This window comes from Salvelinus fontinalis, chromosome 34, assembly GCF_029448725.1.
Source record: "Salvelinus fontinalis isolate EN_2023a chromosome 34, ASM2944872v1, whole genome shotgun sequence".
Taxonomy (NCBI): Eukaryota; Metazoa; Chordata; class Actinopteri; order Salmoniformes; family Salmonidae; genus Salvelinus; species Salvelinus fontinalis.
The window spans coordinates 19,112,972-19,125,646 of NC_074698.1; the positions used below are offsets into that span (position 1 = coordinate 19,112,972).

The 12,675-nt window shown below is 48.4% G+C and overlaps 1 protein-coding gene across 2 annotated transcripts in view; it reads right to left on the reverse strand.

Moving 5' to 3' along the window:
- The window catches only part of LOC129833398 (brain-specific angiogenesis inhibitor 1-associated protein 2-like protein 1), a gene marked incomplete at its 5' end in the record, with an annotated part of 76,029 nt that overhangs the window by 22,280 nt on the left and 41,074 nt on the right, over positions 1-12,675 (reverse strand). For both annotated transcript variants that reach the window (XM_055897973.1, XM_055897972.1), the window contains 2 exon segments: positions 964-1,119; positions 1,402-1,554. In XM_055897973.1, coding sequence (XP_055753948.1) covers positions 964-1,119; positions 1,402-1,554 — 309 coding nt within the window.

Below are 12,675 nucleotides of genomic sequence, written 5' to 3' on the forward strand. Positions count from 1 at the left end.
CTTAGGGATGCCACCCGTTAGATAAAATACGGAACGGTTCCGTATTTCACTGAAAGAATAATAATGTTTTCGAAATGATAGTTTCCAGATTTGACCATATTAAATGCCCTAAGGCTCGTATTTCTGTGTGTTATTATAATTAAGTCTATGATTTGATATTTGATAGAACAGACTGACTGAGCGGTGGTAGGCAGCAGCAGGCTCGTAAGCATTCATTCAAACAGCACTTTCCTGCATTTGCCAGCAGTTCTTCGCTGTGCTTCAAGCATTGCGCTGTTTATGACTTCAAGCCTATCAACTCCCGAGATTAGGCTGGCAATACTAAAGTGCCTATAAGAACATCCATTAGTCAAAGGTATATCAAATACAAATGGTATAGAGAAATAGTCCTATAATTCCTATAATAACTACAACCTAAAACTTCTTACCTGGGAATATTGAAGACTCATGTTAAAAGGAACCACCAGCTTTCATATGCTCTCATGTTCTGAGCAAGGAACTTAAACGTTAGCTTTTTACATGGCACATATTGCACTTTTACTTTCTTCTCCAACACTTTATTTTTGCATTATTTAAACCACATTGAACATGTTTCATTATTTATTTGAGACTAAATTGATTTTATTGATGTATTATATTAAGTTAAAATAAAAGTGTTCATTCAGTATTGTTGTAATTGTCATTATTACAATATATATAAAAAATATATATAAGAGTCGGCCGATTAATCGGTATCGGCTTTTTTTGGTCATCCAATAATCGGTATCGGCGTTGAAAAATCCTAATCGGTCAACCTCTAGTTTGTACCATTTCATTATTATGATGAAATCAGTGAAGCCATAGTGGCATCACAAGGTATCTGTGCTGTGTTCTCTCGCTCTCTCACATTGAATCAGAATTAGATATTCTAATTAATAAATTGTTTTCTAAATGGTTAATGAATGAGTGACTTTGCCTTCTCACCCTACTGTGTCTCTGGGAGACGGGGGAGGCCTGGGGGGTGATGGACACTGGGGTGCGAAGACCCTCAATCATAGACATCACGCTCTCGGGCACGTTGGTGGCATCGCCACACTTGTCCTGCCAGGTGGGCAGCTTCCCGAAAAGCATGTCTCTGGCCTGGGGTCAGAGAAGGAACAGCAGCAGTCATAGTAGTTACTGTAGAATGGGAGCCTTGGATTTGTGATGTGGTACCCCGCTAGACATTTGTATAATAAACGTGGTACACAGATGGTGGTTATGGTAAATTCATGGAAATAGTCAGTGCGATCTGGTTCCAATTCCACCCCTAGCCTCTAGCCCACATCCCCTTAAAACCCCCATCACTTTAATGGATTTAAATCATGTTCAGGTTTTCTACTGACTGAGCACCTAGGAGGCACTGTAGCATAGTTCCAATACCTTGTCGTGGAAGGCAGCGATCTGATAGGAGAAGGTGCAGTGTTTGTCCACCAGGAAGCAGAAGCGTCTCTTCTCCTCCAGCAGAGCCTCCTTGCAGCCTTCGGCGATGAACTTCTGCATGTCCATCTGCCCTGACCTCAGCGTCTCCAGGCACTGCACAACACAACAGGCCAATGACATGCTGTTATCTCAACTGCAACAACCAATCATACGCAATATCTTGCTGCACTGACCAATCACATGCTTTCACCTCACTGCAAAGACCAATCACATGCTCTCACCTCACTGTAAAGACCAATCACAGAGTCTTGTCTTGCCACATAGACATAGCTCAGCCAATCAGAGCTGCCTAGCACCGTAGGTATCAGGAAGTGAAAGGGGATTGTGACGAGAGGAGCAGAGATATAGGCTGGCTGGACGTTCTAATCTCTATGTGGCAGGCAGAGACAGAGATACAGAGAGGTATTGTAGGGATACTGTACAAGGGAATGGAATGGGTTTTATTATCTAACATGGCTGACAAAGAAGAATAGATGAGGGCTAGGGAGGTGACAGTAGCTGACAGAGAAGAATGGATGAGGGTTAAGGAGGAGCAGCAGCAAGATATACTGTGTGTCTAGGAGTCTGAAAGTACATTTAAACTAGGAACGGGAGCTGGACAAGGTCAGTCGAAATGCTGAGTTTGTATGAGTTTGTTTTGTGTGTCTTTTGCTGCGTTTACATAGGGAGCCCAATTCTGACCTTTTTGGCACTAATTGGTCTTTTGACCAATCGGATCAGCTCTGAAAAAGATCTGATGTGCAATGATCTGATTGGTCAAAAAGATCAGAATTGGGCTGCCTGTGTAAACGCAGCCTAGGAGTCTTATCTGAAGGCACATTTAAAAACTTGGCACAGGATCTGAACAAGGTCAGTCGAAACATTTAGTTTGTATCGCTGAACGCTGAATTAAAAATGCTTTGTGGGAGTGAACAAAGAGCGTGCGGACAATGACACAACCTTCTTTTGTGTGTCTTATCTTCCATCACAGACATGGGCCACTCAGAGGTCAGGGGTCAGTCTCTGATCTATGTGGGCGTGAATGGCTCTTATAAATGTGTCATCTATGGCTAAGTTGATCTCTCTACTCCTTTTCACTGTGTTTCTGTGGCTGGCAACTGTCAATATTTACAATCTATACAGTTCTAGTGATTTGATTGGAAATGGAACTGAATGGGAGACCAATGAGCATACAGCAGAGTAAGTCGTGTTGTAAATATTGATCCTTGGTATCTGGGATCGTTGGTACGTCCCTACCCCATTGAAGTTGACATGTAAAATGGTAAGGGTTAAGGTTAGGGTCGGAATGTCCCAATGATCCCGGATAGCACTAACCTGTAAATACTTGGTACAAAAAGGACAAAAACAAAGACTAGTCAACAGACATGTAAAATGGATGCCACTATGTGTTGAATTATCAAAGTAGACTGAAGTATAATAGCTGTCTTTAAAGTGTGTGCACTGAAACATATGACATTGTTGTAGATACAGAGGAAAGATTATTGGATGTATTGTTGAGATTCGTATTGAGATGATGTGTGTGCAGTTCATTAGAACTAAGACCTATGCATGCTATAGGGTCCTCGAGTCATATCTCTTTATGGACCTTGTTATTTATCTTGATTACATTTCATATGATCATACAATGTCCCTGCAGCTCAAATCAATCTAGGTACATGAATCTGTAAGGAGAACACAGAAAAAAAGAGCATTGATTCATTGAAGATTTCAATCAAAGAAAGCTCGACTCAGTTGCTTCCATGTGACATAGCAGCCAGTGTGCAGTATGGGTCTTGGGAACTCTTTCACCCAGAAACACCTGGCGTAACAACAGACCTGCACAAGTGACATGTGGCTAGAGATATACCCACACACACACACCCTGGACACCCCCCACCCTCCCACAGTTGTCATGGTAAACAAGAGTGAGAGAGGCCAGTGGAAGTAGTCATGTTGGTGGGTCCAGTTTCACTGGGTTTAGCCCTAGCGGCAGAGAGGTTAGAGCAGCGGGCTAGGAGCCAGAGGGTCGTCGGTTAGAGCAGCGGGCTAGGAGCCAGAGGGTCGTCGGTTAGAGCAGCGGGCTAGGAGCCAGAGGGTCGTCGGTTAGAGCAGCGGGCTAGGAGCCAGAGGGTCGTCGGTTAGAGCAGCGGGCTAGGAGCCAGAGGGTCGTCGGTTAGAGCAGCGGGCTAGGAGCCAGAGGGTCGTCGGTTAGAGCAGCGGGCTAGGAGCCCGAGGGTCGTCGGTTAGAGCAGCGAGCTAGGAGCCAGAGGGTCGTCGGTTAGAGCAGCGAGCTAGGAGCCAGAGGGTCGTCGGTTAGAGCAGCGGGCTAGGAGCCAGAGGGTCGTCGGTTAGAGCAGCGGGCTAGGAGCCAGAGGGTCGTCGGTTAGAGCAGCGGGCTAGGAGCCAGAGGGTCGTCGGTTAGAGCAGCGGGCTAGGAGCCAGAGGGTCGTCGGTTAGAGCAGCGGGCTAGGAGCCAGAGGGTCGTCGGTTAGAGCAGCGGGCTAGGAGCCAGAGGGTCGTCGGTTAGAGCAGCGGGCTAGGAGCCAGAGGGTCGTCGGTTAGAGCAGCGGGCTAGGAGCCAGAGGGTCGTCGGTTAGAGCAGCGGGCTAGGAGCCAGAGGGTCGTCGGTTAGAGCAGCGGGCTAGGAGCCAGAGGGTCGTCGGTTAGAGCAGCGGGCTAAGAGCCAGAGGGTCGTCGGTGCAAATCCTGAATGTGAAGGAGAATCTGGTGGGGAGGGAGCTGGCAACCGAAGGGTTGCGGGTACGAGTATCCTAGAGCCAACCCTGTGTAAAGTCAACCCGTTTCAATATGCTGTTTACCTACCTAACACACACACAGTTAAAGGTGGGGGACAGACTAGGGCTGCACGAGTGAGATCCCCATCTCGTCATCACAACACTGCAAAATCACCTTGCAGCTGTACAGCACAGTATGTTACCCATAACAACAACACCATGTGACAACACACGATTCAATGTAATCTACCCTCCACCCACTCTTTCACCAGCTTCCTGTCCCTATTGGAGCTCTTGAGTCAGAGGAAATGGGAAAACACTTCCTATGGTCATTTGTTGTGGTCTCCATCCAGTTACAGGTGTGTATAATGAATTCAAGGTTTCGTTCAGGTCAAAAGTAGTTTACTATAACTGGAATAGGGGGTCATTCTGGATTGGTGTGTATTATTGTGTATTGTTCGGTATTACTGCACTGTTCAATTGGTGTGTATTATTGTGTATTGTTCGGTATTGCTGCACTGTTGAATTGGTGTGTATTATTGTGTATTGTTCGGTATTGCTGCACTGTTGAATTGGTGTGTATTATTGTGTATTGTTCGGTATTACTGCACTGTTGAATTGGTGTGTATTATTGTGTATTGTTCGGTATTACTGCACTGTAGGATTGGTGTGTATTATTGTGTATTGTTCGGTATTACTGCACTGTTGAATTGGTGTGTATTATTGTGTATTGTTCGGTATTGCTATACTGTTGAATTGGTGTGTATTATTGTGTATTGTTCGGTATTACTGCACTGTTGAATTGGTGTGTATTATTGTGTATTGTTCGGTATTGCTGCACTGTTGAATTGGTGTGTATTATTGTGTATTGTTAGGTATTACTGCACTGTTGGATTGGTGTGTATTATTGTGTATTGTTCGGTATTGCTGCACTGTTGGAGCTAGAAACATAAGTATTTCGCTGCACCTGTGATCACATCTGCAATATATGTATGCGACTAAAAAAATGTATTTGGTTAAAGTAGTGCACTATTTAGGGACTAAGGTGTCATTCTAGTCACAACTTGTGAACTGTTTAGGGAATAGGCTGTTATTCTGGCCAAAAGTAGTGCACTATCAGACAAGGCAAGTGTATGCACATAAGAACAATCTCAGTCACACACACGAGGACAGTAACACAGTGACATGCATACAGGATCTCTCTCTCAAAAGAAAGAAGCCATTTTGCAATTTGCTTCACAATTTCCTAATTTCCCAGAGCCCACCTCCTTGACTTCCTACAAGAAAAGAGGCCCACCATTGTTTGTGTCAACTGTGACAATCCTGGCCTTTTCCATAACATCACCTCCTCCTTACAATGGGAGCCATAACATCACCTCCTCCTAATCATGGGAGCCATAACATCACCTACTCCTTATCATGGGAGCCATAACATCACCTCCTCCTAATCATGAGAGCCATAACAATCACCTCCTCCTGATCATGGGAGCCATAACAATCACCTCCTCCTGATCATGGGAGCCATAACATCACCTCCTCCTTATCATGGGAGCCATAACATCACCTCCTCCTTATCATGGGAGCCATAACGTCACCTCCTCCTTATCATGGGAGCCATGACGTCACCTCCTTATCATGGGAGCCATAAAATCACCTCCTCCTTATAATGGGAGCCATAACATCACCTCCTCCTTATCATGGGAGCCATAACATCACCTCATCATGGGAGCCATAACATCACCTCATCCTTATCATGGGAGCCATAACATCACCTCCTCCTTATCATGGGAGGCATAACAATCACCTCCTCCTTATCATGGGAGCCATAACGTCACCTCCTCCTTATCACTGACGCGTGAGTGCAGAGCTATACTGCAATCATTGTCCCTCCATGAGATAAAGCCACAGATAAGGTATCATGCCCAGGGACCTGAAACTCAACCTGGATAATTCAAATATTCCTGCGTGTGTGTGTGTTCCTGTGTGTGTGTGTTCCTGTGTGTGTGTGTATATATATATATATATATATGTGTGTATATGTGCGAGTGAAACAGGGGTGTGAAATGTAATAAATGCAACCATCCTGGTTGACACAATACATCTGTCAAGGCTAAATAATGGCTGTTGCTATGGACACATATCTATAGTCTGTGGAAACAGGTAGGAAAGAAAGGCGAGAGAGAGAGCGAGGGAGAAAGGGAGAGCGCGAGAGAGGGAGGGCCAAGAGACCGAGAGAGTGCGCGAGGGAGGGGGTCAGGTAAATTACTGGTGTAATTCTTGGGAATTATTGGTCAATGAAGAGACCAGTACCCAGGAAGTGTTTAGCTGTACTGGTGAGTCATCTACACCTAAGCCCCTGTGTCTCAGCCCAGACGTCAGGCCATCTGTCTGTCTGCCCCAGAGAATGACTGGCATACAGACAGAACGACACTCAGATCACTAGGGAGTCTGACTCAGAACACTGATCCCTCAGAAGCCTGAACAGACAGCAAAACAAGGAGATTGGCCACATGGAGAGAGAGAGGAATGAGAGAGAGAGACCGATAGAGAGAGGAATGAGAGAGAGACCGAGAGAGAGAAAGACCGACAGAGAGAGAGAGGAATGAGAAAGAAAGACAGACAGAGAGAGGAATGAGAGAGAGACCGACAGAGAGAGAGGAATGAGAGAGAAAGACAGACAGAGAGAGGAATGAGAGAGAAAGACAGACAGAGAGAGGAATGAGAGAGAGACCGACAGAGAGAGGAATGAGAGAGTTACTGACAGAGAGAGAGGAATGAGAGAGAGACAGAGACAGGAATGCGAGAGAGAAATGAGAGAGGAATTTGATTTTATTAGGATCTATTTTAGTCCTTATTTGGACTAATCTTCCAAGAGTCCTTAAATATTAAAATACAATTTATAATACAATCACATTTTCACGTATACCACACTGTTACAAACAGACATAATACACTGACATATTGACCAGATAAATACTCTTAGTCTGAAAGGATAGATTGATTCATTCATCTACCAAAGTCCTGCACAACCTTCCAATTTATTATATTTAAATGGTTCTAAAGTATTGTTTGAATGTATATACTGAAAGGTTTCTGGTTTGCTCAGATTAGTAATTACATTTCTTTATTGCTCTGTCTGGATAACACACACAGTTGAAGTCGGAAATGTACATACGCTTAGGTTGGAGTCATTAAAACTCGTTTTTCAACCACTCCACACATTTCCTGTCCAACAATTTTTTACAGACAGATTATTTCACTTATAATACACTATCACAATTCCAGTGGGTCAGAAGAGAACATACACTAAGTTGACTGTGCCTTTAAACAGCTTGGAAAATTCCAGAAAATTGTCATGGCTTTAGAAGCTTCTCGTCTGATAGGCTGATTGACATAATTTGAGTCAATTGGAGGTGTACCTGTGGATGCATGTCAAGGCCTACCTTTAAACTCAGTGCCTCTTTGCTTGACATCATGGGAAAATCAAAAGAAATCAACCAAGACCTCAGAAAAAAATGTGTAGACCTCCACAAGTCTGGTTCATCCTTGGGAGCAATTTCCAAAACGCCTGAAGGTACCACGTTCATCTGTACAAACAATAGTACGCAAGAATAAACACCATGGGACCAAGCAGCCGTCATACCGCTCAGGAAGGAGACACGTTCTGTCTCCTAGAGATGAACGTACTTTGGTGCGGAAAGTGCAAATCAATCCCAGATCAACAACAAAGGACCTTGTGAAGATGCTGGAGGAAACAGGTACAAAAGTATCTATATCCACAGTAATACGAGTCCTATAAAAGGCCGCTCAGCAAGGAAGAAGCCACTGCTCTGAAACCGACATAAAAAAGCCAGACTACGGTTTGCAACTGCACATGGGGACAAAGATTGTACTTTTTGGAGAAATGTTCTCTGGTCTGATGAAACAAAAATATAACAGTTTGGCCATAATGACCATTGTTATGTTTGAAGGAAAAAGGGGGAGGCTTGCAAGCCGAAGAACACCATCCCAACCGTGAAGCACGGGGGAGGCAGCATCATTTTGTGGGGGTGCTTTGCTGCAGGAAGGACTGGTGTACTTCACAAAATAGATGGCATCATGAGGAGTAAATTATGTGGATATATTGAAGCAAAATCTCAAGACATCAGTCAGGAAGTTAAAGCTTGGTCGCAAATGGGTCTTCCAAATGGACAATGACCCCAAGCATACTTCCAAAGTTGTGGCAAAATGGCTTAAGGACAACAAAGTCAAGGTATTGGAGTGGCCATCACAAAGCCCTGACCTCAATCCCATAGAACATTTGTGGGCAGAACTGAAAAAGCGTGTGCGAGCAAGGAGGCCTATAAACCTGACTCAGTTACACCAGCTCTGTTAGGAGGAATTTGCCAAAATTCACCCAACTTATTGTGGGAAGCTTGCGGAAGGCTACCCGAAATGTTTGACCCAAGTTAAACAATTTAAAGGCAATGCTACTGTAACGATTGTTCTCCTCCTCGTTTGAGGAGGAGCATGGATCGGACCAAAACGCAGCTTGTGGAGAATACATGTTTGATTTATTTTTTAAAGAAGACGAAAACGAAGAACACTGAAAAAACTATATAAAACAACAAACGACGTCAACAGACCTGAACATGTGAACTTACATATAACGAAGAACGCACGAACAAGATCAGACTAAACAAACGAAACAGTCCCGTGTGGTAACAAACACTGACACGGAAAACAAACACCCACAAAACACACGTGAAACCCCGGCTGCCTAAGTATGTGTAACGGTTGTCTTTCGGTGAGTTAGTAGACCAAGGCGCAGCGGGTTGTGAATACATAATGACTTTATTTCAAGACGAAGAACAGACACGAAATACACTTGACTAATTTACAAAATAACAAAACGAACTAGACAGACCTAAACTACAAACTTACATGAAACGAAGAACACATGAACAGGAACGACCGAACGAACGAGACGAGACAGTACCGTGTGGTGCAACAAACACAGACACAGCGACAATCACCCACAAACAAACAGTGAGAACAACCTACCTTAATATGACTCTCAATTAGAGGAAAACGCAAAACACCTGCCTCTAATTAAGAGCCATACCAGGCAACCCAAAACCAACATAGAAACGGAAAACATAGACTGCCCACCCAAAACTCACGCCCTGACCATCACACACATACAACACAACAGAAAACAGGTCAGGAACGTGACAGTATGATTCCCCCTCAAGGTGCGAACTCCGGGCGCACCCCTAAAACTCAAGGGGAGGGTCTGGGTGGGCATCTGTCCGCGGTGGCGGCTCCGGCGGTGGACGAGGACACCACTGCACCACTGTCTTTGTCCCCCTCCTTAGCGTCCTTTGAGTGGCGACCCTCGCCCCCAACCATGGTCCAGGAACCTTTACTAAGGCCCCTCCTACATAGAGGAGACAGCTCAGGACAGAGAGGTAGCTCCGGACAGAGAGGTAGCTCCGGACAGAGGGACAGCTTAGGACAGAGGGACAGCTTAGGACAGAGGGACAACTCTGTACTAATGGCAGCTCCGGACTGGGTGGCAGCTCCGGACTGTAGGGCAGCTCATGACTGTAGGGCAGCTCATGACTGTAGGGCAGCTCATGACTGTAGGGCAGCTCACGACTGGAGGGCAGCTCACGACTGGAGGGCAGCTCACGACTGGAGGGCAGCTCACGACTGGAGGGCAGCTCACGACTGGAGGGCAGCTCACGACTGGAGGGCAGCTCACGACTGGAGGGCAGCTCACGACTGGAGGGCAGCTCACGACTGGAGGGCAGCTCACGACTGGAGGGCAGCTCACGACTGGAGGGCAGCTCACGACTGGAGGGCAGCTCACGACTGTAGGGCAGCTCACGACTGTAGGGCAGCTCACGACTGTAGGGCAGCTCACGACTGTTGGGCAGCTCACGACTGTTGGGCAGCTCACGACTGTTGGGCAGCTCACGACTGTTGGGCAGCTCACGACTGAAGGGCAGCTCACGACTGTAGGATAGCTCATGACTGGAGGGCAGCTCATGACTGTAGGGCAGCTCCTGACTGTCTGGCGGCTCTGGCAGCTCCTGACTGTCTGGCGGCTCTGGCCGCTCCTGACTGTCTGGCGGCTCTGGCCGCTCCTGACTGGCTGGCGGCTCTGGCGGCTCCTGACTGGCTGGCGGCTCTGGCGGCTCCTGACTGGCTGGCGGCTTTGGCGGCTCCTGACTGGCTGGCGGCTCTGGCGGCTCCTGACTGGCTGGCGGCTCTGGCGGCTCCTGACTGGCTGGCGGCTCTGGCGGCTCCTGACTGGCTGGCGGCTCCTGACTGGCTGGCGGCTCTGGCGGCTCCTGACTGGCTGGCGGCTCTGGCGGCTCCTGACTGGCTGGCGGCTCTGGCGGCTCCTGGCAGACGGGCGGCTCTAATGGCTCGTGGCAGACGGGCGGCTCTAATGGCTCGTGGCAGACGGATGGCTCAGAAGGCTCGTGGCAGACGGATGGCTCAGAAGGCGCTGGGCAGACGGATGGCTCAGAAGGCGCTGGGCAGACGGATGGCTCAGAAGGCGCTGGGCAGACGGATGGCTCAGAAGGCGCTGGGCAGACGGATGGCTCAGAAGGCGCTGGGCAGACGGATGGCTCAGAAGGCGCTGGGCAGACGGATGGCTCAGAAGGCGCTGGGCAGACGGATGGCTCAGAAGGCGCTGGGCAGACGGATGGCTCAGAAGGCGCTGGGCAGGCGGATGGCTCAGACGGCGCTGGGCAGACAGATGGCTCAGACGGCGCTGGGCAGACAGATGGCTCAGACGGCGCTGGGCAGACAGGCAGTGCAGAAGGCGTTGGGCAGACGGCCGACTCTGCCCTGCTGAGGCGCACAGTAGGCCTGGTGCGTGGTGCCGGAACTGGAGGTACCGGGATGACGGCACGCACTTCAAGGCTAGTGCGGGGAGCAGGGACAGGGCACACTGACCTCTCGAAGCGCACTATAGGCCTGGTGCGTGGTACCGGAACTGGAGGTACCGGGCTGAGGGCACGCACCTCAGGGCGAGTGCGGGGAGAAGGAACAGTGCGTACAGGGCTCTGGAGACGCACAGATGGCTTAGTGCGTGGTGCCGGAACTGGAGGCACTGGGCTGGAGACACGCACCATAGGGAGAGTGCGTGGAGGAGGAACAGGGCTCTGGAGACGCACAGGTGGCTTAGTGCGTGGTGCCGGAACTGGTGGTACTGGGCTGGGGCGAGGAGGTAGCGCCGGAAATACCGGACCGTGTAGGCGTACTGGCTCCCTTGAGCACTGAGCCTGCCCAACCTTACCTGGTTGAATGCTCCCCGTCGCCCGACCAGTGCGGGGAGGTGGAATAACCCGCACCGGGCTATGTAGGCGAACCGGGGACACCATGCGTAAGGCTGGTGCCATGTAAGCCGGCCCAAGGAGACGTACTGGTGGCCAGATATGTAGAGCCGGCCTCATGGCACTTGGCTCAATGCTCAATCTAGCTCTACCAGTGCGGGGAGGTGGAATAACCCGCACTGGGCTATGCACCCGTACAGGAGACACCGTGCGCTCTACTGCGTAACACGGCGTCTGCCCGTACTCCCGCTCTCCACGGTTAGCCTGGGAAGTGGCCGCAGGTCTCCTACCTGCCCTTGGCCCACTACCTCTTAGCCCCCCCCCAAGAAATGTTTGGGTAGTACTTGCGGGCTTCCAGCCTTGCTTCCGTGCTGCCTCCTCATAACGTCGCCTCTCCGCTTTAGATGCCTCCAGCTCCGCCTTGGGGCGGCGACACTCCTCTGGTTCTGCCCAGGGTCCTTCTCCGTCTAGGATCTCTTCCCATGTCCAATCCTCCTTTTCCCACTGCTGCTGTCGTTGCTGTCCGTTAACCCGCTGCTTGATCTGGGTTTGGTGGGTGATTCTGTAACGGTTGTCTTTCGGTGAGTTAGTAGACCAAGGCGCAGCGGGTTGTGAATACATAATGACTTTATTTCAAGACGAAGAACAGACACGAAATACACTTGACTAATTTACAAAATAACAAAACGAACTAGACAGACCTAAACTACAAACTTACATGAAACGAAGAACACATGAACAGGAACGACCGAACGAACGAGACGAGACAGTACCGTGTGGTGCAACAAACACAGACACAGCGACAATCACCCACAAACAAACAGTGAGAACAACCTACCTTAATATGACTCTCAATTAGAGGAAAACGCAAAACACCTGCCTCTAATTAAGAGCCATACCAGGCAACCCAAAACCAACATAGAAACGGAAAACATAGACTGCCCACCCAAAACTCACGCCCTGACCATCACACACATACAACACAACAGAAAACAGGTCAGGAACGTGACAGTATGATTCTCAATCAGGGACAACGATTGACAGCTGCCTCTGATTGAGAATCATACCAGGCCGAACACACAAAATCCCAACATAAAAATCACACATCGACAACCCACCCAACTCACGCCCTGACCATACTAAATAAATACAAAAACAAGGGATAA